The sequence below is a fragment of the Hyaena hyaena genome, unplaced genomic scaffold (genome assembly GCF_003009895.1).
Source record: "Hyaena hyaena isolate Hyena2069 unplaced genomic scaffold, ASM300989v1 scaffold_139, whole genome shotgun sequence".
NCBI lineage: Eukaryota > Metazoa > Chordata > Mammalia > Carnivora > Hyaenidae > Hyaena > Hyaena hyaena.
The window spans coordinates 90725-118354 of record NW_024080771.1 but is presented as its reverse complement, the minus strand read 5'-3'; the positions used below and the strand labels follow the sequence as shown (position 1 = coordinate 118354).

General features: G+C 42.4%; 1 protein-coding gene across 4 annotated transcripts in view; it reads left to right on the top strand.

Annotated features, from left to right (window-relative positions):
* The window catches only part of NCOA2 (nuclear receptor coactivator 2), a 285902-nt gene that overhangs the window by 204639 nt on the left and 53633 nt on the right, over nt 1-27630 (top strand). For all 4 annotated transcript variants that reach the window (XM_039238376.1, XM_039238373.1, XM_039238374.1 and 1 more), the window contains 3 exons: nt 18385-18488; nt 22283-22460; nt 25328-25516. In XM_039238376.1, the coding sequence (XP_039094307.1) occupies nt 18385-18488; nt 22283-22460; nt 25328-25516 (471 nt within the window). The remainder of the gene's footprint in view (nt 1-18384; nt 18489-22282; nt 22461-25327; nt 25517-27630) is intronic.

The window sequence follows — 27630 nt, the reverse complement described above, 5'->3', positions numbered from 1 at the left end:
CCATCAAAACAGTGCAATTTCAGTGACTAGATTCCTGGACCTGTTCCATAAAGCCTATTGTAACCAATAATGCTTCTAATTACAATAGTTGTTAATATATGAGGTATGTACAGCTGTGTTTCCAATATAGAGGGTTGATGTAGAGATAAATAAGATACAAATTCTTTTAGAATCATTATTAAATGTAACCTTTTCTTTCTTTTATATGTTATTTCAGGTCTAGGTAGAGAGGGCCTCCATGCACGTTACTGATATTGAAAAAGCCTTCTTGGAGCGCCTGGGCGGCACAGTCAGTTGAGTGTCCGACTCTTGGTTTCAGCTCAGGTCATGATCCCAGGTTCGTGGGATCAAGCCCCGTGTTGGGCTCCATGCTGATCATGGAGCCTACTTGAGATTCTCTCTCTCTCTCTCTCTCTCTCTCTCTCTCTCTCTCTCCCTCCCTCCCTCCCTCCTCCTCCTCTTCCTCCCTCTGCTCCTCTCCTCCACTCATGCTCACTCTCTAAATTTAAAAAAAAAAAATTTTTTTTAAGCCATCTTATTCCAAAAGGAACCACTGACCTGACGTTTACTACAGGGTAACAGGTACTATAGAAGCTGATCAGTCAGCACGTCCTTCTCTTTCCTGGGAAGACCTGTTTTCAGAGACACCTGGAGCTGGTTTCTTTTTCGTCCCATTCTGCCCCAGTAGGTTGTCCTGGACTCCCACCCCTCCAGGCCTCCAGTTGCTAGGTAACCCCAGTCACCTGTCAACACCCGTATGGACAGGGGTGGAGCTCCAGAGGGCAGCTCCGTGGGTACTGAGGTCCGGGCACGGGCGCTCCTGTGGTCTCGAGCCAGTAGAGTGAAGCTTCACAGACTCGGGACCCAGGTTGTCTTTCTTCTTCATGGTTCCCCTGCTTCCCTTGCGCTGTGTCCGGCTGCCGCCCCCTGTATTTCTCCTGAGGTTTGTCTTCTCCCCTGGTTGACGGCAGCGCAACACATCCCAGTTTTTATGTGCTCTTCTTGTTTCTGCAGCAAATGTTCAATTCTGGAATTGTTCAGCCAGTGAAACAAAGAAGGTAAAAATAACACAGGGAAGGTCACAAACTCTCAGGAAGTCTTTAAACTCATAATAATATCATGTTCCAGATATTCTTTGAAATATAAATGAGGCTGTTTCAATCTTTGTATCTCAGTTTTATCTTCAGTCTTTAGAAACCCTTAAACTTCCCTCTTTTGATCCCAGAAGAGGTGCCCCCTTACTTTTATACGTATCCCTTATGTATTTTTCTCCCTCTTTCTCTCTTTATACTCTGTTGAGTCAAAGACCGTATATAAATAATGGGCCTTAGATTATATGAAGAACTAAAGTATGGCTCAACATGTGTTTTGGAGGAAATATTCTAGGTGGGGCTGCTGAGAAGTAGGAGTGAGCCTATCTTTGCACGTGGATTGTGGGTACGAATCTGCTCTGCCTCTCTTGACTGGCCTTATGTCAGCACTAAAGTCACTGGACATCACCTAACTGACCAAGTGGACATTTGAGTTTTTGGCCCCTACTTACTGGCTTTGAAGCAATAGCAATTTTATCTTTGATATCCATCTTCTCAGAATTTAAGATTATGCTTATTGCTCATCCTTTGCCTGTAGAACACAATAAAACTATTTTCATGTTTACAACACACACAAATTAACAAAACAATTTAATTTTGTCCAAAAGACTCTTGGGGGAAGGCAGGATGGTCATCATGAACCTTAAAGATTATAGATCCAATGCCCAGAGTTGTAAAGACCAACAGTACTAAATACTCTCGTACAAAGTCACAGCTACTGTGTTGCCTCAGTTTTTCTGTTAGGTTCACACCTTAGCTCTCTTACCAAGGTATCCTCCCAAAGTAAACCTTGACTTTCAGAAGCATCTTACCCCTTCCCAGTTGTTCTCTTTCATAAAATAGTCACTTTGGGTTTGGGGGGTGGGGGCTGTTTTGATTTTACTGTATTTTAGAAAGGGAGAGTGAGAATGCAAAGGGGCCAAGAGAGAGAGAGAGAGAGAGAGAGAGAAAATCTTAAGCAGGCTCCATGCTGAGCATGGAGCCCAACATGGAGCTCTATCCCACAGCCCTGGGATCATGACCTGAGCCAAAATCAAGAATCAGATGCTCAACTGACTGAGCCACCCAAGGGCCCCTAAAATAGTCACTGTGAATATTCACCTTCTCCCAACTTTCTTTCACTTTCCTTATAAGAAGTTGATTGTGACATTTCCCCTGTATACTAATGTGAGGAGCCCTCTAGGTTCTTTCCACGCACTGAAGGAAATCCTACTCCTTTGGAACTAAGGTTTTAAGATAATGCTCCTGGGACACTTGGGTGGCTCAGTCATTTGGGCATCCGACTTTGGCTCAAGTCATGATCTCATAGTTCATGAGTTTGAGCCCCACATCGGGTTCTGTGCTGACAGGCTGGAGCCTGCTTCGGATTCTGTGTCTTCCTCTCTCTCTACACCTCCCCCACTAGCACTCTGTCTCCTTCTCTCTTGAAATAAATAAACATTAAAAAATAAAATAAAATTGAGCTCCTGATTTTCATATTAACTGAAAGAAAAGATTGACACTTGTGTGTTTTAGCTCCACTCCTGATTCATCGTTTTCTTAGAAAGGACACAAACAGGGGCGCCTGGGTGGCTCAGTCGGTTGAGCATCTGACTTCAGCTCAGGTCACGATCTCGCAGTTTGTGGGTTTGAACCCCTCGTCAGGCTCTGTGCTGACAGCTCAGGGCCTGGAGCCTGCTTTGGATTCTGTGTCTCCCTCTCTCCCTGCCCTTCCCCCATTCATGCTCTGTCTCTCTCTGTCTCTCAAAAATAAGTTTTCAAAAAAATGTTTTTAATTAAAAAACAAAAAAAAAAAAGGACACATACATGGTCCATCTTGTAGGCACTTCTTTAGTTAAGTGATTATAGGTTTTTCTCTTTTAAGTTCACCAGTGGTGTAACTTTGAAAAATTGACAAATTATTTTTATGCCTGTAGAGTTTGCTCTCAGCCTGAATTTTTGAGACCTATAAGTCTAATTTCCTTGGCAATTGGTTTCATCTTGAGGGGATAATACAAAAGATCATTAACCTTCACATTTTTATTTTCCAAAATTCCTTTGAGCTGCTACACTTCAGAGAACTAATTAGGCCCTGTTAGCATCCTGAGGTGTAGGCATTGTTCCTGGTGTGTTGATGGAAGTTTATTTTGAGTTAAGTAATCAGCTCTTGCCATGTTCAGTCTCTGATGAAAGCATTCTTAGTGAAATCTTAGATAATTAGAGTCTCTCTTCATTCAGCATCTGGATCAATGCTGTTTCCTGAACTTAGCTCTCCAAAGAAGCTGAGTCTTCCAACTAAATAAATTTTAAAAAACCTTCTAATGCTTACAAATTTATAAATTTCATTTTTCTTTTATTGCATAAATCCACAACACTTTACAAAGAAAATGTGCTAACTCCATTTCGGGACATGGCTTACGCATTGCAGTGTGCCTGTCTTTCTCACCCGTACGGCCTCCCATCTAATACTGGATCTATGTTTTCTTTACAAACGTACAGTGCTGTCTTTCTGCAGACATAATTACAAGTAAAGATCAGAAAGTGAAGTTACTTGTTCCATGTGTGTGCTTGCAGTTGACCCTCCACAACACACCCAGACCACTGGAGAGACCCCTCCGTCGCTGTCACCAGAGCGGCGGTCACTCCAGCTCACTTTTATTGAGTATCTACCCAGGTCAGTAGTGGCGCTGGAGAACGGCAATGCAAAAATGAAAAACACAACTTGCGGCCAGCAGCCTCGGCAGTCTGAGCAGGTCCGGGTCAACTCAGATGGTTTCCAGAGGATGTAGGAAGTGATGTTAGGACAGTGTTCTGGAGGGAGGGGGGTAAAAAAATTGGATCCTCCGAGATTTCTGGGAGATGCCTGAAGGAAATGACACTAGGCACCTAAAAAGGCCCCGTCACCATCCAGTGAAGGGAGTGGCCCTGGCGGCCCCAGCAGTGCCAGTGCGGCCCAGCCTGCTCTTGTGGACATACTTGCATTAAAGTGGACTTTTCATGGGTTGTGTTCTTCTGCCTGCACTTGTCTGGAGGAATAGGAAGCAGGTGTTTGCCAGCCGGGAGGCCATTGCCACGAGGCGGGGAGGAGAGCTGCGTGGTTTTAATATTTTAAGAAGAAAGAGATTTACGTTGGTAAAATACTCACATGTTATCCCAATGAGAGTTAAAATTTATATTTTCAGTGTTACCATTCATAACTGAAGAAATTAATCACTATTAACACTGACTTTGATTTTTAAAAATTAAATTTATTGGCAGAAAACCTTAGAAATGATACTAAATTTAATTCATTAATAGCCATGTCTGAAGATGACTTCAGTAAAATATACTCTTCTAAGTTTCTGATTCAATTTGTTTTATCACAATGTAATTTTCTTTTAGTAGAAACGTGTCTAGTTCTATTTTTTTCATTTTGACTTAGCCTTGTGAAGTACGTCCATTCCACTTTTTAAACATGAGTGATTTCACATTTCCTTTGTTACACAATTATTTATGTTAAATTATTTAAAGTAGTTTTTACTTGTAATTTGTGGACAAGTTTATTGGATTCTTTGTGAGACTGCTTGTGATTATAAATGCAGAATATTATTACTTAGCGCCTTTCTTCTCCGGAGCTCAGAGTGCTTCATATGCATTATCTTATTAAGCTTCATAACATCCCTGTGAGGCAGGGGCATTTTGCAAGTGATTATAGATTGCTTTGCTGAATCAGCACAGCCTTCCAGCATTATGATAAGCTTGGAAAAGATTGAGGTCATGTACTAACTTGCTCTCGGGAAGCCCTATATGCAGCCAAATATTTTCCTTGACGATACAGAGCTAACAAGTGCCACCATTCTAGTATCTGGGAAGCCCACTGTCCATTGATACAATAACAAATAACAAACCGTACATTTTGAGGAAGCAGATCTCAGACCATATGCCTGAGAGACGCTAAATCACAGATGGCTGAGAACAACAGCATTTTCTAGTCCAGTCTTCACGTCTGCAGAGGAAAAGCCACCTCTGTTCTTGCCACGGCTCCCAAAACCAGACTGTTCCGGCATTCTGCCTCACATTTTCATCTGCTTTATCTGCCCCACCTCTGAGCCATCACCAGGCAGGCAGGATTTCCAAAAACAGGGCTCTGGAATCAACCCATGCATCTGTGTTAGAGCTAAACGCATTTATTTATTTATTTTTAATTTTTTTTTTTTTAATTTCTGAGAGAGAGAGAGACAGCGTGAGCAGGGGAGGGTCAGAGAGGGAGCTACAGAATCCGAAACAGGCTCCAGGCTCTGAGCTAGCTGTCAGCACAGAGCCTGACGCAGGGCTCGAACCCACGAATCCATGAGATAATGACCTGAGCCAAAGTCGGACACTTAACCGACTGAGCCACCCAGCCGCCCCGCTAAATGCATTTCAAAATGCCATTGGGTAGAACTTCCTCTGAAGTCTTGATGACAGCATAATACTAAATCATTTAGCATTTGGAAGGGATATAATTAACATTGGAAAGAGGAAGAATACATTTTATGAAGATTTTATTTCATTATTTGAATGGTTGTAGAATGGTGGGGAAACTTACCTCTTGGCTAGTATATGTAAAACAAAACTATAATCGTAAGCTAATTTAAACCAGTTAATTTGATAGGAAGTAACTTAATTATTATGTCTTTTTTTTATACAAAATTAGATAGTTAATTTTTATATATTTCGTGGCCTATATGGAGGATCAAAATTAATCCCCTATGGATTATTCTTCTTGATTTATCCATCAGATAGCCATGGCACTCATTTGTAAGTCTTTCAGTTGTGGCTTAAACTTTTTAGCTTTTATGGGAGAACAAAATTGTCAAGACTTTAAATAATTTCTTGCAAGTGGATTTGACTCCTTCAAAAGTCTTTGTATCTGAGGGCACATAACAGATACAAAATCCAAGAGAATCCTGGAATTGCTGTGGAGGTATCACGATATTTTTCTCCTTAACTCAGAAAATTTGCTGGAGAATTATGGGACCATATGGAAAAGAGAAGATTCCTTTGTAGGAAAGGTAGTTAGGACACCAAATTTCGGGGTCTTTGTAAATGTCAGCCTTTATTAATTTCACTTTAACTTCCTCATGCCAATTGTGATCAACTCTAGTCCATACTTTCGCTGGGTTTTGAAATGCATAGGCTCTCATGTCAGTTCCTACTGCCCAGTGAGGCATGTCAGGTCTGAATGAAGCTGACCCCTGTTTTGTTTTTAATTGCCTACTGCTTTAAATAGTTGCGGAAGGCTGGTTGATGATTTACTGCCCCTCCTGCTCAACCTGGAGAATTTTCATGCCATAGGGTACTGAAAGGGTCATGTTAAAGATGTATTTAAATTTACTCCTATCGTCATTATGAAGCACAGTATTGGATGGATATTTGACAGGAACTCTTCCTCTAGAATGTCTTTTGAACTTAGGATACTCTGATGACAATAATGAAACTTTGTATTTTAGACATTAGGAAGATCTACTTCAGAATTATTTCCCAGATGTCTCCAGTCTTTCTTTTCTTTTCACCTGATCTCTTACTCTAAGTACGATGATCATTCACTACCATCAGACAAAGCTTGGGTATGTGTATTGAAAATGTACAAATACAAGTCAAGTATCTCTGTTGTAAAGGAAAACCTTGCTTTAAAAAATTCTGAAGCAGCATATATTTGGCCTTCAAAACAAGTCAGACCCTTTATTTTACCAGGCTTTACTTGAAATTTGGTCAGGACAGTTTTAGGTGCCATCCTAAGGTGACAGCTCTTGCCTGTAAGAGGGCCCTGGTGATGTTAGCACAGAACATGAGTCACTTGTAACAACTGTGTCCCTCCCTGTACCTTATTCTACATACTCAGCCCTGATCACTGCACCACCTTGGTATATAGCCCAAGTTCATGAGACCAGGACCAATTTGAGATCCCTGAGGAAGGGGGTACTCACACTTTTATATGTAAAAATGTGAGTTCAAATCAAAACTGGTTCAAGCATTTGAATATAGTAGATTAATCTTCTGCTTCTGTGTGATGTAAGAGTGATACTTTGTATAGTTCCTCCCACAAGAGTTCCATTTTAGAGAACATAGACCTTCGGACAGTGAAGTTCATCTCAGAACCATGACTGTACGCTTTTCTCTTTTCTCCTTCCTTCCTGCCTAAAGCCCTGAGGAATAAATCTCGTCACTTTCCCAAGCTGCCTTTCTCTGGAATAAACATATAAATGTTTTTTAGGTTTTGTGTTTACGATGTGTATTTTTTTGAACTGTTAGGTAGCCAGCCTCACTTCCATGTGTGGTTCCTAATAGGTTAAAAAAAGAAAATAAAAGAACCTAAAGCATAAAACAATCCCTTTGAACCAGGAAGGTCGTAAGCAAACATAGAGAAGGATTATTGAAACAGCCAACAACCAGTGGTGATGGCTGCAGGTTCACAAGAAATGGTCGGCTTTGCCCGTAGTGACGGTTCAGAATGCCTGAAACGCCGGGGACTACACCTGCTCTCTCCATCGTCGCTTCAGTCCCCCTCTCAACTTTCACATAGGAACTACCTTGTTTACGGCTTAGTAACTAACCTGGCGAGTTGATCTAGGAAGCACCTCCTCTTTAGCTGCTAGAGATTTTTGCCCACAGGAGATTTTGGTCGTCACGGAGGGTGAGATCTCCCGGAGCCCGCCTCTGGAGTTGGGCCTCCACACGCCTCGTGGCCCTGGGAGTGGGCCCTGGGTGCGTGGGCCCCGTCGGGTCGCTGTCCACAGAGCACTCTTGCCGGGGACACTGCGTTTACCATACAGACCTCGGGAATCCTGGTGGCCTGGTCCCTCCCCTCAGCTCTGTTTCCCCCCACCCTCTGTGACTGGCCAGAGCCATAGCTCCACACACATTTATGCAGAGTTCTCATTGTTATCAGTGCTTTGCTTGCTCTTCTAGGATGATATGATTTAGCATAATTTAATGTTTTAGGTCTCTAAATTGGATGATTCTATGTTCTATTATCAGCTTCTTGCATTAGGTGCTTGAAATTGGGAACACCTGCTTTTTAAAAAGCTCACTGGTGAGGCCTTCTCGTGCTTGCCGAGGCAGACGCTGCCAGCGAGGGGCCCAGGGAGAGATGGCGGCGGCCTGGAACCGGGATTCGTGGCCTCCCTGTCGTCCTGCTAGCAGCACGGTCAGGGTCAAGGAGAATATCCGTGCAGCTAGCTGTCGCGGTCTCTTTAGGAGGCAGAGGCGTCAGGTCCTGTGTCTGCGGGGAAGAGCTGGAGGGAACAAACACCCGATGGGAGCAAAGCACGCGAAGAGTAGGACCAGCAGGTCTCTCAAGTAGAACATAACGTGAACCAGAGAGCAAGACACATGTCCGGGAAGGGCAGTGGGGGCACAGAGGACCCCTCGCTGTGGAAGAATGCCCCCCAGGAACAGATGAAGGTCAGGTCCTGGGAGGGTTTTTAGTCCCTGAACATCCATCACTGAGGTAAAGCAGAGGCTTGAGGTTGAAGCCCTGGGAGCCGTCAGAGGGCAGTGCGGGTGCACGGCAGAGGTAGTGGGGAGGAGAGGAACCCACCTCCTTCCCTTCCTGCAGCCCCCCCCCCCGCTCGCCACCTCCTTCCCTTCCTGCAGCCCCCCTCCCCCCTGCTCGCCACCTCCTTCCCTTCCTGCAGCCCCCCTCCCCCCTGCTCGCCACCTCCTTCCCTTCCTGCAGCCCCCCTCCCCCCCCGGCGCCCCCCCCCTCCCCTCCCGGCACCCCTCCCCCCCNCTTCCCTTCCTGCAGCCCCCCCCCCCCCGCTCGCCCCTTCTCCCCTGTGCTTCGACTGGACATCGTTACGGTGGTAATAAGCTCTGTGTTAGCCGTGGGGTGAACACATTGATTAAGAAAAGAACGTTGCAGGCCTCTCCAGGGATTTTAGCCCTTCCTCTTTCTGGATAGCTCTCCTGGCTTACCCTTAGAGGCTTCTCCCAGCCCAGTGTGTAGAAAGAACAAGAAACCTGATGAAATACCCAGGCAGGTGGGTACTTTGTAGGACTCCCATGGGTAGCTCTCTTCTCTTAAGAGCTAAGAGCGGCTGCGGAAATCCTAAAGTCTGATTAAAAATTCTCATGATGCCCAAACTACTGTTTTTTTATGAAGCAAGTTAGAACTTTCCTAATGATGATCTGGATTAAAAAAGTGGATCCGTTTTTGTTTTCTTTCATCATCAGGTATAGAAAGAGCCTTGATGACTTCCCCTACAACCACCACCAAATGGTTTCCCAGTTGGCCAGACCACCATAGAAATAATCTTGACACCCTTCGCCCATAGAGCCTGACCGCCTGACCTTTTTTCTCCTCCCTTTTCTACCAGATTCATTAACTCCCAAAATCAGAGTCTTAAAATAAATCTCCAATGTTAAGTACACAGTAAGGTTCTTCAGAACAGATCCCTCTGAAGAGGTATTGGTGAATTTTAGATCCTTGCTATCCTGAATTTTCAGCTACAGCTGTGGAACTGTTCAGTATTACCTGCCTTCCCCCCCGCCCCCACAATGTTATTGAGCACCCACTACATGCCAGGCAATGAATAAGAATATCTTTCTTTTTTTAATGTTTGTTTATTTTTGAGAGAAAGAGACAGTGCAAGCAGAGGAGTGGCAGAGAGGGAGACAGAGAATCCGAAGCAGGCTCCAAGCTGTCAGCACAGAGCCCAACGCAGGCCTCAAACCCATGAACTGTGAGATCATGACCTGAGCTGAAGTCAGACACTCAACTTACTGAGCCACCCAGGGATCTCAGGAAATCTTTCTGATAAGCAAGGGGCCAAGAATGCAGTGAAGGCGCAGATGTGAAAATAACAAACATTTCGAAATACTAGGATGAGTGTAGACTGTTATGGGAATAGACACAGCATTGCAGAAACACAGAGGAAGGTGCCTAACTTGATTGTAATGAGCTTCTGGAACAGTGATGGGGTCTTAAAAGAGAACCGTTGGAAGGGCAGCTGCAAATGGAACAGTCTGAGAAAATGCCTAGAATCTTGAAACAGTATGATGTATTTGGAGAGATAAATAATAACTATTGCTGGAGTGTAAGGTAGGAATATTTGGACGTGGTGCTAGCTATGCCAATAAACAGAATGATTTAGGAGATAAAATATGGGCACCTCCTAGACCAAAGTCCTTCTAAAGAATTTTAGAGACAACTTTTTCTGTCATTACCATATTTTATCAGAAACTTTATTAAGTGCTCCTGTAATGTAATTTTGTTGACCTTGCTTGCGTTAACATATGTATGGAAAGAAAGAAAACATTTGTGTAGTTTGGTCTTTTGAGAATGCCACCTTTGAGTATTCTGATGTAGTGCTGAATTAGAACTTCACCTCACTTCTCATTTCTTTCACACCCATTGATTTTTTTTTCCTGCCTTCATCTAGCCTCAGTCTCACCGTTCAGCCTCTGAACAAATCATGATTCCTCCATTTCCTTATTCGGATAACTCCTAAAACTTTAGCTAGCAGAGCCTGGTGAATTAGAATGAACTCTGAATAAGCACTTTCCGTATTTTATTGTGCCTTCATCTCACAGAGCTCCACGGCAGTAGACAATTCAGGTGGAGACATACCACGACCACACTGGGGATGAATGAATGCTTGCATAGTAACTTAGTGACGTGTACTTGTTGCCTTCCAGCTAATGAACTTGCAGTATTTCTGAAGTCGTGTTCCCACGGATGTACACAGGCTTCTTTCACTGTGCGACTCCCTGTGTGTCTGATTTTGTTTCACCTTCTGTGACCTGTCAGTTTAAGGTCCCACAGCACGGGCGTATTTAGATTATGTAAAAGAGAGGTTTTCGACAAATTGTTATGTACTCACATGGCTTACTACAAAAGACTATCCAGAGCCTGTTTTACCTACCAGTGCATTCCGTAGTGCTAGGTAATGTGTGAAGGGGGGAACTAAATGGAATTCCACACTGGTGATAGCAGATTCAATGATAGTGTTCTTACGGGCAAAAGGATTTTCTAGCCAGTTAATACCTAGAGTCTATTCTGGTTACTATCTTCTCTCTTGATATGTGCAGTACGTTACTTTTAAAAGTAGGGCCTTTACATGTCAAACTTGGGGCATGATTGCCGGTTTTTAAGTAGTCATGCCTTACCTTTGATGAAAACAAAAACCAAATATGTTGCTTTCTCCAAAGCAGAGTGTGGAGGCTGAGGGCTGGGGGTTTGCCCGGTGGAGATAGCCTTGAGATTGGTTGATTCCGCTGTTTCTTCATGCTGAAGGGAGGCCGTGGTATGTTAACAAGAAGCTCAGCGTGGAAAGAGGGAGGCAACTTGGGGCTTGGGTTCCTCCCACTACTAAAGAAAGTGCAGCTGCGCGGTTTTAATATGCACGGCAGGAGATTTCACCAGCTTGATGATATATAGTGCATTAATGTTGAAAAGATAAACACATTTGGAGAGCACAGGAAGGGCCTTGTGTTTTTATGTTAGCAGAATGCTTCCTAATGAATAAGAATGTGCTGCTGGCTTCACAGAGCCATATGGCAGCTTTTCTAATTTTAGTTGGTGCAGATGCATAATTCTCTGGTTTTACCTTCTAGAACCTTAGAGATACTACATAACTTTTCCTGTAATAGTTAATCTGTGGTGCTCAGCCAGAAATCGCCTGTCGTGTGGTCTCTGTGACTTCGCCCCTCGTGCGTCTCTCTGCCGCTAGGTTTGATGACCACTTCACCTGAAGTCAGCCAGCTCCTAAATGCAAGAAAAGACGAAAATTATGGATCTATTCCCTCTAGAGTCTTAAAAATTTGTGTGGAGGTGATTAGACTTGTGTTTGACGTCAATCTACTGAAAAATTGATAGTTTCTGGGTGAGTGATTTTACTCATTTGGAAGCAGTGGAATTAATTATAAAACCTGCATAAAGTATCAGGTTCCGTTTTAGTCAAAGATTCTAATACTTGAAGTAGCACCGCTTCAGTAAAAGCAACTATCCTTATATTTGACCAAACATAAAAATAACTTTTAAACTCCTCCTGGGCTTCACATGTCAGGGGCATCCAAACATAGGCAGTGCTAAAACTTTTCTGTATATGTGTAAAGACCCTGTGGATTATCTTTCAACTGACGTATTTTAACAGAATGAATCATTGATATTTGTTTGAATTCTGCCTTTTTAAAGATGGACTAATTTCCACAACTTTTCCACAGTCTCTGCAGATGATATTTGAAAGATAAAGAAGAGTAAGTTCTTCTCATTTTCTTTCATAATGGCTGCATCACCCTGTCCCCCTCATGGGCAGATGTTAAGCAGCATTTAGGGTTCTAGGTCATCAGTGCTGAAGTTACAGCAGTTATGTGGCTGTCCCTTGAGCCATGACCACCATCCCTGAGAGGAGATAGGACTCTGTTCTGGTAATGGTTTGTGGAAGGAACCTTTGAATGTATGTGTGTGTATGTTCTCAGTTCAGTTGCCTAATAAACAAATGGACCAGACTCCTCTAACATTGTAAGATTGGGTAAGTTAAGAAAAATCAATAAGGGATGTTTTAAAAGAACATGTAAAGATCTTTAAAAAAAAAAAAAAAAAAAAAAGATACCTCTCCATAATTTGAAAATAGCTAACTGTAGTTTTTTTTTAAGATAAATACATTTTTTTGCGAAGATCACAGCGTCTGATTTGTTGCTCTTCTCACCAGAAACTTAAATTTTACTTTCAAATTTATGCCTGGTAGATGCCAGTGATAAGGGGCAATTTAATCCAGCTGCTTCAAAAAATACCTGTATTTTAAAAATCATTTGTGTGTCTAGAGATCAAATGCTTCCCTGTTCACTTTTCCTTTTGTTCTAAGAGAAAACATGAACAATAATTACTTGTAAAGACAAGCATATGGAATATAATAGTAATGATTTCCCCCCAGTTTGTGGTATGACCCATCTTACCACAGTCCCTGAAGAGATGGGGTTTTGTTCTTTGCTTTGAAACTGGAAATCTAATTAATTGGTATTGGATTTCTGGAGTGCAGGCAAATGGAGGAAGGAGCCTGACAGGATTGCGCCCAGAGCAGCCACCCAGGAGGGAAGGGACACTCGGGGGAGGATGACAGAGGCATCCTTGGACAGCCTCTAATCAGGGTTTTGCATTTGTAAAACTGTGTTATTAAAGAGATCATAGCTGTTTTATGATATTTTGATCTTTTGGGAGAGTGAGGAAGAAAGGGATGGAATTATTTTCATTGTTACTCTCTTAGGTCATTTTTTTTTTTATCTAAAAAGAATACCTTTAATGGTTAAAGTACCACAAGAAAAAATAGAACTCAAAGCATGAAGGAGAAATCTTTTCATAGGCTCTGAAAACTAAATTTTATCAGCTCTTTTTCCAATTTAAGAATTCCACCTATAATGGATTTCATAAGGTTTTGACCATATGAAACTCTCGAAACATCTTTCTACTCTTGCGTTTATGGAAGGATATTTTTGTAACGGAATATATTTTTATGGTTAATGGATGCAAAATATAGAAAAGTAAATATAATTTGTGATCACTGAGAAAACTGCCTAATTTAAAAATATTAAGTAGTGTATTTTAGTATAGTAATGCTGTACTTACAGAAGTATAAATATATCTAAGTATTTTGGCTTATTTATATCTGGCACATAAAAATAGCATACTCATTACTGAACGGCTCCATCAAGATACCAGTATATGTCCGGTTATCATAATAATGTATCTCTCACTGGAGCTTTTCTTCCTCCTATTTAATTTCAAGGCTCAGCTGAACATTGAACAGAGGTAGTAATTACTTCATGAAAAGTACTCAGAAACATAAATTCGTGGCCATTTTAATTTAGATTTCAGTTGCATTAGTAAAGCCCTACTTCTGGGTGTTTTCTCTCATTTCATGGTATTGATTTTATTCTCTTTAATACTGAGAAATGATCAAAGCACAAACTCTGTACAGAACTGAATACTAGATGACAAGTTAGTTGGAAATGCACACATACAAACATCTGGCGGGGACAGGAGTGAAAAGCCCTAACTTCTTGACCCTTCGTCTCATATATCTACTCTACAAAGAGTGAAAATTTCCCATTCTCTTAGCTACATGAAGAGTATTGTGTAAGTATTGCAACATTTTGAAAGTTCTTTTGCAAATAATCGATACTCTCATTTATAGTTTTCTTTCAAAGCACATGTACCACTAATACAATTTCCGGTTGATCTTGTGAAAATGGTGCTCTTTTCATTTTTAGTCAGGGATCTCTCGAGTTCCAGCTTAGGTAGACTTTTGGCCGGTGTTCATTAGCGTTGGTCTCCAGAGGCCTGGTGGGGGCTTCCTCAAGGCCACATGCCACGTGCCCGCCGCACTGGCTTCCGTGTCAGCCTCTCTTCTGCCATCCACTTGCTTTATCCTGCTGGCTCCAACTCAGTTACTACGTATGTGAAATATTTTCAGCTGTGTCCAACGATTTTTATCTCTTCTTTGAACTTTAACTTAGTTCCTTGCAATTATCCCTAAATTGCCCTCATTTAGTTCAGTTGTAATTGTTTTGCCCTCCCAGCTAGATTTCATCTCTCAGCTGACAAGGATTATTCATTCCACTTGCACCCCAGGCAGAGCGAGACACTGAGACACAGAGATGGAGAGACTGCTGAACAGATCCCATTGTTACTGGTGGTTTCCTCGCGGTGGCCACTCGCTCTCTGTGACTTCCTGTGAGCTTGTTTTCTCCTTTGAAAGACTGAGCACTTGGATATTAGAAAGGGAAAAAAATGACATACCTTACTATTACAAGTGATTTTTCAGGCGGGTGATCATTTTTATACAGGCTTCTGGTAGAGCCCAAACACAAGCTTTTGTCAGATCTAAATTATCTCCTACTTTAAATTTTAGGCCCTTGTCCTACGTTTGATTTGATCTTTAGATCTCTAGAATAAAATGCTTTGCAGATATGATCCTCATTCTACATATTTTCTGATAAAAGTTCAAAACGCAGTGTGTGAGCATGTTGCCAGAATATTCAGGATACCCTTAGCGTGAAAGTGTTTAGGGACTTGCCTGATTAAGCTTTCTTGAAGTGTTCTTTAAATTCTACAGAATATTAATGGGTGAATTTAGGAAAACTTGGGTCTTCAGAATATGATCAGACCCTCGAAATGTCAATATCTCACAAGGTAGATTGATGGTCTTTAAAAGCTTAGAAGTGGATTGTCACAGAGACTCTTATTTTCTATTTATTTTGCCCTACAAACAGCATTATTATAGACCCCCAGAAAACAATAGCTTCTTACTTTCTTGCCATTGGAATCTCATACGACAAGCAGCCTGCTGTTCTGGTGGTCAGCAGTAGGCACGGACTTGCCCTTGGGATTCGTAGCTTGTGCTTTATGTCCCACTTTCCCCCAGCATTAATCTGAATTAATCAATTCATTCTTTAAAAAGGATAAAACCTCCAGTTTTAACAATGGAAGGATAAGAGAAATGGGGACCTGAGACCATATTAGATGCCTTACAACTTACTGAGTAAGGCAACGTAAGAGGATTTGTTTTATTTCCTCAGGAAACCCTTTCTCTCATATGTCTGACCCTGCCTACCTGTTCATTCCTCCCCCTGCACCCTGGAGGGCCCTTCGGCCTAAAGGGGAAAATCTACTCCTTTTTCCACCCCTAGTTGCCTCCTGCGTTTCTGGGAATAAGTGCCCCTGGTGGATCTAGTCTTGTTAGCCACCAAATATCTAGTGAAAACATGCCCTGGAATAGGGACAGCGCCCAATAAGGGTGCAGACAGAGCGCCCCCTTCATGAAACCTGCCTTCTGATGGGGTCGCGTGCTTTTTATTTCCCAGACTGTGATTCTCCCTGAAGGAAGTGGGGAGGGCAAGACACCTTCCTAGGAAGACGTATCAGAACATCATGCCAAGAAAACCTTTTCTGTCTGTAAATTCTGATAGGTCCTCTCCGGGGAGGTTGCCTTCTCGTGTCCACCATTCTGGTTTGAGAATCATGGCTGCTCCTGGAAGAGGTTACTGAGGGGGCTTGAGGCTCCTGTAAACAGTGAGGAGAGAGAGCGAAGGCTTCGAATCACTCTCTCTGCAGGATGATGGCACGTTGCTTTCATGCTGCCACAACACCAAAGACAAAAAATGAATTAGAGTGCACTGGGACCACATAAATATATAATATCCATTTTATGAGTTCTAAAATTTAGTATTAATGAAACTCAGGGTCCTTAGGCCCGAAGCCTGCTGGGACCTCCACAGTACCGGCTGCTAAATTAGATGAAGCAGCAGGTGATGGGGTCAGTCCTATTCTTGGACTGGTGGGCAGGAAAATGAGTGGAAACTGTAGAGAAATCTGTAGCCTTACAGAGTGAACTAACAAAAAAATTATATACCCCAGTATGCATTTCCTGGGGGTATGTTTGGCAATGAAAAAGAATCTAGGAAAATGGGGATGGTGGGGGAGTGTCCTATGCAGTGATTGTCTGGAGAGCTTGAGGTATGTCCTGTCCCAGTTGAGGCTGAGGCTTTGGGGGCTGAGACCAAGCCTACAGATAGAGCAAGGGGTAAGGTCCCTAACAGTCAAGAGCTAGGGATGGCAGCAAGTAAAAAACCAAAACGAAGACTGACAGATCCTCACAATATTGACCAAGAAAGGCTACCAGATAAAATCTAGGATCTAAGATCTATTAAGGTCTAAGGAGGTGAACCAGGAGTATAGTAATTGAAAAAGCAGATACAGTTTGCATATGATAAGCTCTGCAGAGAAGTCACTACATTTGGAATTCAGTAAGGAAGATCTAATACACATAGATATGCCAGTAGTAAGTTACATTTGTAAACTGCTTTATAGTTTTTAATTTTTTTCATGTTTATTTTTGAGACAGAGAGCACAGTAGGGGAGGAACAGAGAGAGGGAGACACAGAATCTGAAGTAGGCTCCAGGCTCTGCGCTGTCAGCACAGAGCCTGATGCAGGACTCAGACTCCTGAACCTTGAGATCATGGCCTGACCCAAAGTTGGACACTTAACTGACTGATCCACCCAGGTACCCCACTGCTTTATAGTTTTTAGAGTGTGTTTTACGTGTCATCCTTTTTACTCCTGGCACAGCCCATGATGCATGGAAGGCATGTACTAAGGCCTTAAAAGTTGGGAGTTGAACTGACACTTGAACCACACGGGTCATCTTCCCTTCTCCCCTGATAGATATACATGCGGAAGCACTCCATCATGGGAGTGGCAAGATTTGGAGGACTCCAATTCCCAATTATTTTCTAGGTTCTCAGGCACAAATTAAGCTTTCCAGAGTTTTAGAAAACTGTGTAAAAACGTTTTTGTCAAAAAAAAAAAAGCCACAGCAGCAGCCATAAAACTTATCAAGGTCATGAAAGCAGGTTGATTTTGAGTACTAAATTGATTTACAGTTTTATTTGCATTTAATTACAATGATAACATGCAGTGTAAACAAGGATATAATTTATTCAGGTGCAAATAATTGGCACATTGTTTTGTGTTGTTTCCTAGCAAGTTGATGATACGTATCTGTTATGCTTTAAACTTTTTTTTGGCATTCTTGAAATAACTAGTTTGCATATGTATTGATGACTGTGAATCTATTTCTTCTCTGAGAATTATCCATGAGGGGCATTTCCGCTGCCTCGCACATTGTGCACATTGTCACCCGGGAGCGTAGATTGTGCCTCCTGTCCTAATAGGGCACCCGCTGAACTCTGGCAACTCAAGAAGCTGCCTCTTCTCTCTGCCTTAAATCTTGAAGCGCCTTCGACAGGACAGGGACCGCAGCTTTCAGGCCACTGTGACTGTGAACATGACGGGAGGTGGAGCAGTAGGAGAGCCCACAGGGCACCTGGTACAGCCTGTCACTGGGGGGCAGCGGGAGCAGGTTAGGACTCCTGTCATTCCTTCAAACACCTGCAGATGTATCTCCGATTATGCCCCTGAATTCTGAATAAGAGGCCCTCCCTTATCCTAGTTTGCAGAGTCCCCTGAGTAGAGACTAATTGTGCCACAGTACTTGCAGTTTGTAATCTAGAAAAAAAGACTTGTCGGGGACTAGCGTGAGACCACTGAACTCCTGTTACCCGCTGCCCGCAGGGAGCTCCAAGCCGCAGGCTCTGGAGGTGAAAAGGTAGCGTCCTGCTTCCTGTTGCCAGCAGTTTCTCCCGTTGAGCAGCAGTGGGGATGTGCTCTAACTCTTTTATAGCCATGTCTGATTCCACTAGAGATTTAAAACATCATTACAATAAAAATGTTTCCGGGTCATTCTGTCCTTGAAAAATCACTGCCGTTGAACTCATGCTTCTGTTTGTTGCAGAGAAAGCAGCAGCTGCCAACATAGATGAAGTTCAGAAGTCAGATGTGTCGTCTACGGGGCAGGGCGTCATCGACAAGGACGCGCTGGGGCCCATGATGCTTGAGGTAGCGCCGTCGTTCTCGCCCTGCGCTCCGCGCTCTTGTGATCTTCACATTACTGCGTTTCCTTTCCAGGCGAATGTGATTTAAGGACAGCCTCTACGTAATTTTCACTCTTAAGGTTGGAGTACTGCTGGCCTCTTGAGCTTGCTAATTATCTAGCTCCTGATGTCGGCATATATACATTTGAGGGTAATAATAGAGAATCAAATGAACTAGATTCTCATATAAGTTGGCCGACTTTGACTGCCAGTTGAGCGTTCATTTTGGAAAACGACGTCCACAAGTCCTATTAATTCTGTGATAGAATCTTCGTTGGAAATGTCCCCCCAGTTTTTAGATGTTATATATGCCATGTACGCGGGTTAAAATTTGAGGACCGAATAGAGGTTTGTGCTTTTTCCTTAGGCTGCTTCAAACTAGTTTCTCTGCTAAAGATGAGAACTGAAGCCACAGGCAGAACTACTAAGGGAAGCGTCACAAACGCAGTGGTTGGTCTTAACTCCCTGTTTCTGATAAACTTTTGAAAGTTTTATGACCAAAATACCGTCCAGAATTTGTAGAGTCTGGCTCTCCTATTTTATTAACTAGTACAGAATTAAACACCGAGTGCTTTGCTGTATCTGTTCCAAAATTAAAATTCAAGATGTGGGCTATGGTAAGATGAGGGGAAAAAATGTCAGCAAATATATAACAAGAAGCAGCAGAGCCCTGCGACATAAATTATGTCAGTTCTCAGGATAATTTACTCCACTGACGACAGGACGAGACTGAACAGGGGCTTGGCACCGTTGCCGCTGCGGGAGCAGGGACGTGCAGCCGCAGCCATACATATATGAGGAATTAGGAGTTTTAAAGCAAAGATAACCAGTAATTGCCCCCCTATATTTTAGCTGGTGCATATGATCGTTTTTATTTTGAGAAAATCTAATTCTGTGAAAATTGATCATACAGTTGGAAGGGGGTGGGGACATACAGAGAAAGTCTAAAGACCGCCTGACCTGGTCTTTGTATTTAGAAATGACAGGGTTCCTGGAGCTGGACCTCCTAGCCAGAAGACTGTAAGTGACCTCGGGTGGCCCCTTGCTTCGTTCTCTTGAATCACTGGCTTGATGGTATCCAACTGCAATTTTCAGGGAAAAAGCATGAATACACTTAACCTGATTTTCCAGAGTCAACAAGGAAGGCCAGAGAGTGCTACTTCCTGCTTGGTTCTTAGAAGCAGATAAGACAACTCAAACAGGGTGGATTATTTAGAATTAGATGAAAGCAGATATGTTCCTGTGACAATTTTTTGAATTATAAACAAAACTGATTTGAAAATTATGATAATCTAAATTATTAGCTTTTTATTGGATTATTAAGAAATTCCCATATATCTGTATTTATTCCTAATACGGGGGAAGATTGAAGTAAGGTAGAAACTCCGGGGAAGATTTTTGAGGCTCCAGAAAAGAAATGTTTGGAGTAACCCCAAGGCTATGATGCAAGCCCTCGGAGAGCTTATAAAATCAAACCAACATTTTTGCTGTTTTAAGCAGTCTTCAGAGAATTCATTGTACTCCCTTGAGCATTTGTGCAGCAGGACCTTGGTGCTGAATATGTTAGAGAGCTAATGCCTGAACCCAGTGACTTAAGGTTTGAATTTAAGTCTTTATCCCTTGTTTACATGGAATAATTTGAACAGGGAAAACTTGTTCTTGTTGAGCGGTTCCTCGGCATAGATGCACACTCATGCTTACATCATAGCATAGTGGCTGCTAGGCAACAAAAACCAAATGTCAGCTTTTTTCATCAGAGCATATCATAGTGTGCTTTTAAAAAACACAGTCTCATAAGATGAAACACTTTCATCTTTCAGTCATACTATGCTGCAAATCAGTCTTTTTGTCAGGGTACAGAACATGTGGGAAGCTATTTGCACTTTCAAAAGTGAACTATAGGTAATACAATTATGAAAACCCCTATGAATGTGTACCTAAAGCACTTAGTTTAAAGGGATACGTGGCGCATAACTAATCAGCTGACTTGCTTCCTTTCACCCTACCAGATGTACACCTGCGCACACATACTCACTGACACAAGGCTTTTAGGGGTTGATGCCAGCTATTACGGGAGGCCCTTTCCTCACAGTCTTTCTTTGCTCTGCATATTGTTTAAACAATTGGTAAAAACCTGACAGAATATTTAAGAAAAACTCGAAACCGAATGGCGTTATATTTAAAAAAAGAAAAAGAAAGAGCTTTTCACTGGTGCCTTATGGTCATTTCTAATTTGAGAGAGCACTTAGTTTTGTGATGAAAATAGAATTAAAGATGGAATATATTCCCAAAAAGCTCACAAAATAGGAACCTGTTAAATAATAAGGGAAAAGCAAACTGGGATAAAAGTAAACACTTCATGCCCCGCCCATACACATTGTTGTATCAATATGTGCACGTAACATTCATGTTAAAGACAGTAGTAAACACATAGCATGCGGAACCTGAGTGCCATAACTAGGTAGACCATGTGGCCCTGTTTTGAGGTATGCCTGATCAGTATCAAGCCTAGTTCTGATCACTCACCTAATCCATAAAACAGGACCCTGACAAGCAAGGATCAAAAAACAGAAAGAGAAAACTAAGAGAAACTCCCTGAACTCTCAGCTTTTGCACCACCAAGGTGAACATGGTAGGGAAAGACTGGGGTAAATATCAAAATAAAGCACTCTGCCGCACAGCGATCACAGGCATGAGCTGTAGAGTCAGGTCCACGTGGATTCAGATTTTCCAGCTCTGCCACTGACGAGTTGCAAGGGCTTACGCAAGCCACTTAACCTCTTTGAATCTCGGTTTCTTCCTCTGTAAATTGGAGAAGACATTCCTTCCAGAGTTGCAAATATTAAGATGACACGATGTGTTTAAAGCACAGTGAACACGCTCAGTAATTATTCTTATAATGATTATTTCCTGAAATGGTCCTAAAGCCTTTCTGTCCTTTCCTCATCTGGATTGGCATGACAACAAGGCGTGAGGCCAGGCACACGTTATGGGAAAGCGCTAATGTTATCTGGGTGACTAGGGACCTGCATCTAGATGACCTGGAGAACAAGCAGTAAAGAAGGGCACAGTCAGTTCACTCTCCGGTTCTCACTGTCAGAATCCAAAACGTCAAGTCCCCTTCCAGCCTTCGGGCAGTGCTGGCCACGTCTCCGAGGCCTGCGCTCCCCGTTGCCATATCAGAGAGACTCTTCCCAGACCCCTTCCCCAGACAATAAAGGACTGGTATTTGAGATCATCTGCAGTTCTTTCCATTTAAACTCTGGCAGCTTAAAAGGTAATAAAATTTGGGGAGTTGTTTAATTTTTTTTTCACCTTAAACTGAGGGAAAATTATCAATGACCCCTTCCTCTCGTTGTATTACATGAGAAACTGTACAACGTAATCACTTTGTTTTGGGTTGGTAACATAAATGTTGTTGTTGGCCATGTGGAGCCCAATATAATTTTGAAAATACAGATAAATGCCTGTACTTACTCGGCAGTAATTATCTTCTGATAAAATAACAGAGTTAATGTTTGTCATTTAGTGTGCGGTAAGAAGCCCTGATCTAGGCCCTCTCCCACTTACTAAGGTGGAATAATTTCACCAAGAGAATATGTGCTAATTGTCCCTAAAAACTAGGAGAGGGACCAGAGAGAAAATCTCTTCTATCCACACGTGAATGATACATTTCCCTTAAAGCATCAGCCCTTCTTAACAACTGCATATGACTTTCTATTGTATCATTTCTAACACAGTCTGTGCCTTTTCCCTTAGGCCCTCGATGGGTTCTTCTTTGTAGTGAACCTGGAAGGCAACGTTGTATTTGTTTCAGAGAACGTGACGCAGTACCTAAGGTATAACCAAGAAGAGCTGATGAACAAAAGCGTATACAGCATCCTGCACGTTGGGGACCATACTGAATTTGTCAAAAACCTGCTGCCAAAGTCTATAGGTAAACAATGATCTGCTCGCTCCCGCCTCCTACACACGCGGTCTTGGTTGGATGGGGAGAAGTAGAACTAGATGTGTCGGTTTGGGTAAGAGTGACTGGGTAGTTGTTTAGAGATGCCGAGATTAAGTATTTAAACTTAAAAGTCCTGGAGAAAAGGGCATCTACAGATAGTGATCTTGAACGAACGTTTGTTCTGATACTATGTTTTAAAGTGCATCAAAAGAATCCAGATGGAAAGTACTCCTGTACTTAACTATTTTTGTGGGGTTTGTTTTGTTGTTTTTTAAGAGGGCGCCACATGCCAGCCAACTCTGTTTTGTGCTTTTTCTCCATGACTAAGAAGTAGGAGGTCATGAGAAGTTTGAGATTTGACTTCAAAAACACAAAGTTCTGAATCCTTATGAAGGGAGTATGTGTGTGGTGCATACATTACTCTAACAATAAAATATGGAGGAGCAAGTGGTATATAGAGGTTCAAAGGCTATCAGCCTGGAAGCCCTAAATGGTCCCATTCACTTCCAAGATGTCCCCTCAGACGTTTCCTCCTTACCCCGTGTCACATCCCTGACTCCGTCCCATCTTGAAGATGCTGTCGGGGAGCATCCGTGATGGTTGAGGGCCACATGGGAACGTGGGTGGTCACGGTGTGGCCCACCTTAGCCGCTGCCCCGGGGCATTGCCGTTCCCACCGCCTGAGTGGTTCTTTTTTTAATATTCTCACTTAGACTGATGCTGTGAAGAACATCTTCACAGATAAAAGGAAGTGCATATTTCAGTACAGAATGAGGTCAGGTCCTGAGTTAGCAAGTATTTCTGTTCTTTTTTTTTTTTCCCCAACTTGTTTAGATTAGCTGGTCTTATTGTTAACCACAGTAAATAGAAGAAGGCCCTTTTAAATTCCATTATGGCTCGCTTTTCCTTGGTTATGATAACCCTTTGTTCAAAGTGACTGCAACAGTAATACAAAACATGAATATTCGTGTGAGATTCTTTCATTATATTCTTTAGTAAATGAACAAGAAAATAGGATTTCTTATTTCCAGTCGCTAATACTTTCAAGTCTCTTCAGTAATTTTATGGCTTCCTCAAAGGACCTATGCTTATTAATTCAGTATTATTAATCCTCTTGTCTAAAGAGCTCTTTTCCTTCACATTGTACTTTTTTTATATTTTAAAATTGCTTATTAACCTGAGGTAGCAAGAACTCTTTTTTCTTTCCTTGATTTCTCTGTGTAAGTCTCCATTTTGTACGTGAGACTGTGGAAATGCTGCCGGAGACACAGACCCCCCACCTGTCTGCCCAGGCGCAGAAAGCTAGCTGTGCTTCCTCCTGTAATTCTAGAACAGCTTCTTGCAGTTAACTTGAAATTGCCTTTTTTCTTTCTAGAATGTGTTCTTTTTTTTATTTCTTTACAGCCCAGCGGCCATGGGCTTAGCCTTGCATTCGCCAGAACACCTAGCTGTCCTTTTAAGTGTGCGCCCGCTAGCGAGTTTTGAGTGTATGTTTGCTGACCTTCCCACTGGCCCTTTTTGTGATTCCTCCCCCCCCCCCCCACTGTCATTGCCCTACCAGCCTTCATATTTTTTAGATTAAAGCATAAGGAAGAATAAAGAAAAGATGCCGGCTCTTCCAGTAGTTGAGCATCTTTCTCATCAGCTTTCTCCTCTGTAGAATGAGAAAGTGGATCTGGTGAACCATAAACATTCTAATTCTCAAAATCAGTCATTCTTTTGTTTCTCTTGATTCTCTAATGCATTTCCCCAAAAGTAGTCTTTCTCTGTCATTACTTCTCTCTTGAATTAATACACACATTTCTGAGTATTGACACTAAAGCAGAAGACCTGTGAAGTACTCTTTCATTTGATAATAAATGACATTAGCATTGCATCTGCAAGGACTTTTCAGTCTAATTGAGGAAATGTACATGAAACCAAAAAAAAAAAAGCTACAATAGAGTAATTCAGCAATGGTCAAGTTACAGAATATACACTAAAACTTCTGTAAATTCAGGGCTCCTGGGTGGCTCCATCAGTTGAGCGTCCAGCTCTTGGTTTCGGCTCAGGTCATGATCTCACAGTTTGTGGGTTCAAGTCCCTGTCAGGCTCTGCTCTGACAGTGTGGAGCCTGCTTGGGATTCTCTCTCTCTCCCTCTCTTTCTCTGCCCTCCTCCGCTGCTACTTGCTTTTTCTCTCTTTCAAAATAAATAAACTTAAAAAAAATTTTTTTCTGTAAAATTCTATAAAAGAAAGATCTGTGAGAGGAAGCAGTCTGGGGATCTTGGCCTTAGAGTGGGGTACATTTGGGTGGGAGAATTAGAGGCAGCTGGACACTTTAGAGAAGGTCACAGGAGCAAAGGTGTCCCGTGCAGGACGGAGTAGGGCGGACGGTGGGGGGCTCAGGCTTGCTGCTGTGGGAGGTGTGCTCAAATGGATAAGGTGCGGCTGGGGAGTGAGGTCCAGTGTATCAGTTTGCATTGCCTTCCTATTCCTGACCTTTTAAAAGAACTTTTATCCATGTAAGGTCCAAATCCTTTTAAAGAGCTTAATGCATACTACAGTTGGTGCCAGTCACAGATTTTTGAGCAGGGGGTAACATATCTAACACTGAAATACAGGTAGGTCGAACTAAATTCCCAAGACACCAAATCAAGGGAAACACAAAAAGATCTATATGCTAGTGATAAATAACCAAGCCTGCTCTTGGAAGGAAGGAGTCAGGGTGAAGGCTAAGAAGCGTAAAGGTTATTTTGAAAAATCCCAAGAATATTCCCAAGTTGTTAAAACATTAGCATCATTCTGACAGTTTGGCAGCGGTGAGTCTGATGTTAGCTCCTTGGTAATTCTCGGCCTGCTCTTGCCTCGCTCAGTGAACGGCGGACCCTGGTCTGGCGAGCCTCCTAGGCGGAACAGCCATACCTTTAATTGCCGGATGCTGGTAAAACCTTTGCCTGATTCAGAAGAGGAAGGTCATGATAACCAGGAAGCACATCAGAAATATGAAACTATGCAGTGCTTTGCCGTCTCTCAACCAAAGTCCATCAAAGAAGAAGGAGAAGGTAGGGCAAAATCTGAGGATACTTCATGTGTATCTGTGTATTTATTCCTGTGCTCCTCTTTTCACTCTTCGTTATCTAGAATTAGTCGCCACACAAAGAAAGATTTAGACATGGTTTCTTTATTCTTTTTCATCTACTTAATTTTTGTGGCAAATTCAATTTTTAAGCCTGTGAAACAGCACTATCCAATAGAATGTTCTGCAGTGATGGCAGTGTGATATGTCATTACCTAATAGCTGCATGTGGCGGTTGAGCATTTGATATTTCAATAATCCAAATGGGGAACCGACTTTTCTACTTTATCAAGTCTACATTTACATAGGCACATGTGACTAGCCGCTGCCTCACTTAGAGAAGCTCTGTCTGTGGTTAAACCTCCCAGCGATCCTAAGTTCTTCTGAATGTCTCCTGCAGAGTATGAGCCCCAGCCTTAGGAAAATGCATCCATGCAAACAACATTGTTCATATACTTTCCAGGCGTAATGGATTCCATCTAGTTTACCCATGGATGCAGGGTCCAGAATATGGTGTAATAGAACAATACTTGAGAGAGGCTAGAGATGGGAGTGGGCGGTGGAGAGGATTTCAAGCTCTTAAGCCCATCCCCCTAAAGATATGCTGATTAGCATCCAACCCCATGCCCTCCGCAAGCCACTCTATGCCGCCATGTTGCTCTCTACCATGAGGCAGTGCCAAGGAATGCAGACTGCGTGCATAGCAGGAGAGGAAGCACAGAGGAGCACTGGCGAATGGAAACCTTGTGGGCTTTGTGATCAGACAGGCCAGTTCAGCCACTTACCAACTCTGTGACTTTGGGCAAGTTGTTTCACCTCTCTGGCCACCAGTTTACTCTCTCAGCAAGTGCAGTCAACAGTCTCAGTAGCGGAATGTAGTGAGGATTAAACGAATATGCCTGAATCATGAGTGGCATTAAATACCACAGAATGTCTTCGACTTACGGTGGTTTGACTTTTTTTTTTCCCCCTTTACAATGGTGCGAGAGCGATACACATTCAGTAGAACCCATACTTTAAAGGTTTGAATTTGGCTCTTTTCCCAGGCTAGCGATAGGGAACCCTTTCTCAGGATGCTGACAGCGACAGCACACCACGGCCCCCAGTCAGCCCCGTGGTCACCAGGGTTAACAGCCAGTACGCCCACACCCGTTCTGTACCCATGCATCCACTCTGCTGCTCACTTGCAGGATAGTGTTTAATAGATTTCATGAGATGGTCAACGCTATATTAAAACATGGGCTTTGCGTTGGATGATTTTGCCCGACCATAGACTCGCGTATTTGAGCACATATAAGGTAGACTACCCTAAGTTATGGTGCTTGGTAGTTTAGATGTTTTAAGCGCCTCTTTAATTTACAGTATTTTCATCATAAAATGGGTTTGTCAGGACATAACTCCATTGTAAGTTGAGGAAGATCTGTAGTTATTTCTTTTTTAAAAATATGGAAGTAATTTGTAATTGAAATTTTATTGAAAAGTGATGGAGCTCTCATAGATGACATAATTTTTCAAAATTAAGTTTTTCCTTAAGTATGCAATGTTGAGGGAATTTTTTTTTTCTTTTCATGCAACAAAGTGCTGCTGATTCACCCACCTAGGATACTGTTCTAAAGGGTTATGTATAAAGGTGTAACTGACCGAATTTGTGATTTTGTGCTGTATATTTAAACACTTTTGTACATTTAAAGTCTGGTTCTAGATAATTAACACATTATGGCCTAAGAGTAGGGCTTCTGAGCCATGCTGTGCTCAGATTAGAATCGTAGCTTCACTGGTTTTGTATGGTGTTGGGCAAACCTTACGCTTTGGTTTCTCCTCTGTTAAATGGAGATGAGACCACTACCTGCCTCATAGAATTCTCACAAGGACTGAATGATGTGATGGCCTCTAAAGCAGCTACCAAGACGTCTAGCCCAGAGTAGGTGCTCAAAGATCAAAAATGTAGCTTTTCTTATGTTGAGAATGAGAATTACATTTATATCTGTGATACCCGCCATTAGTAGATAGATGTAGAAAAATTGTTTCCCAGATTTAAAGATGAATAATCATAGATCAATGACATAAGATATGAAGACTATTATTTTAACCTTTTATCCA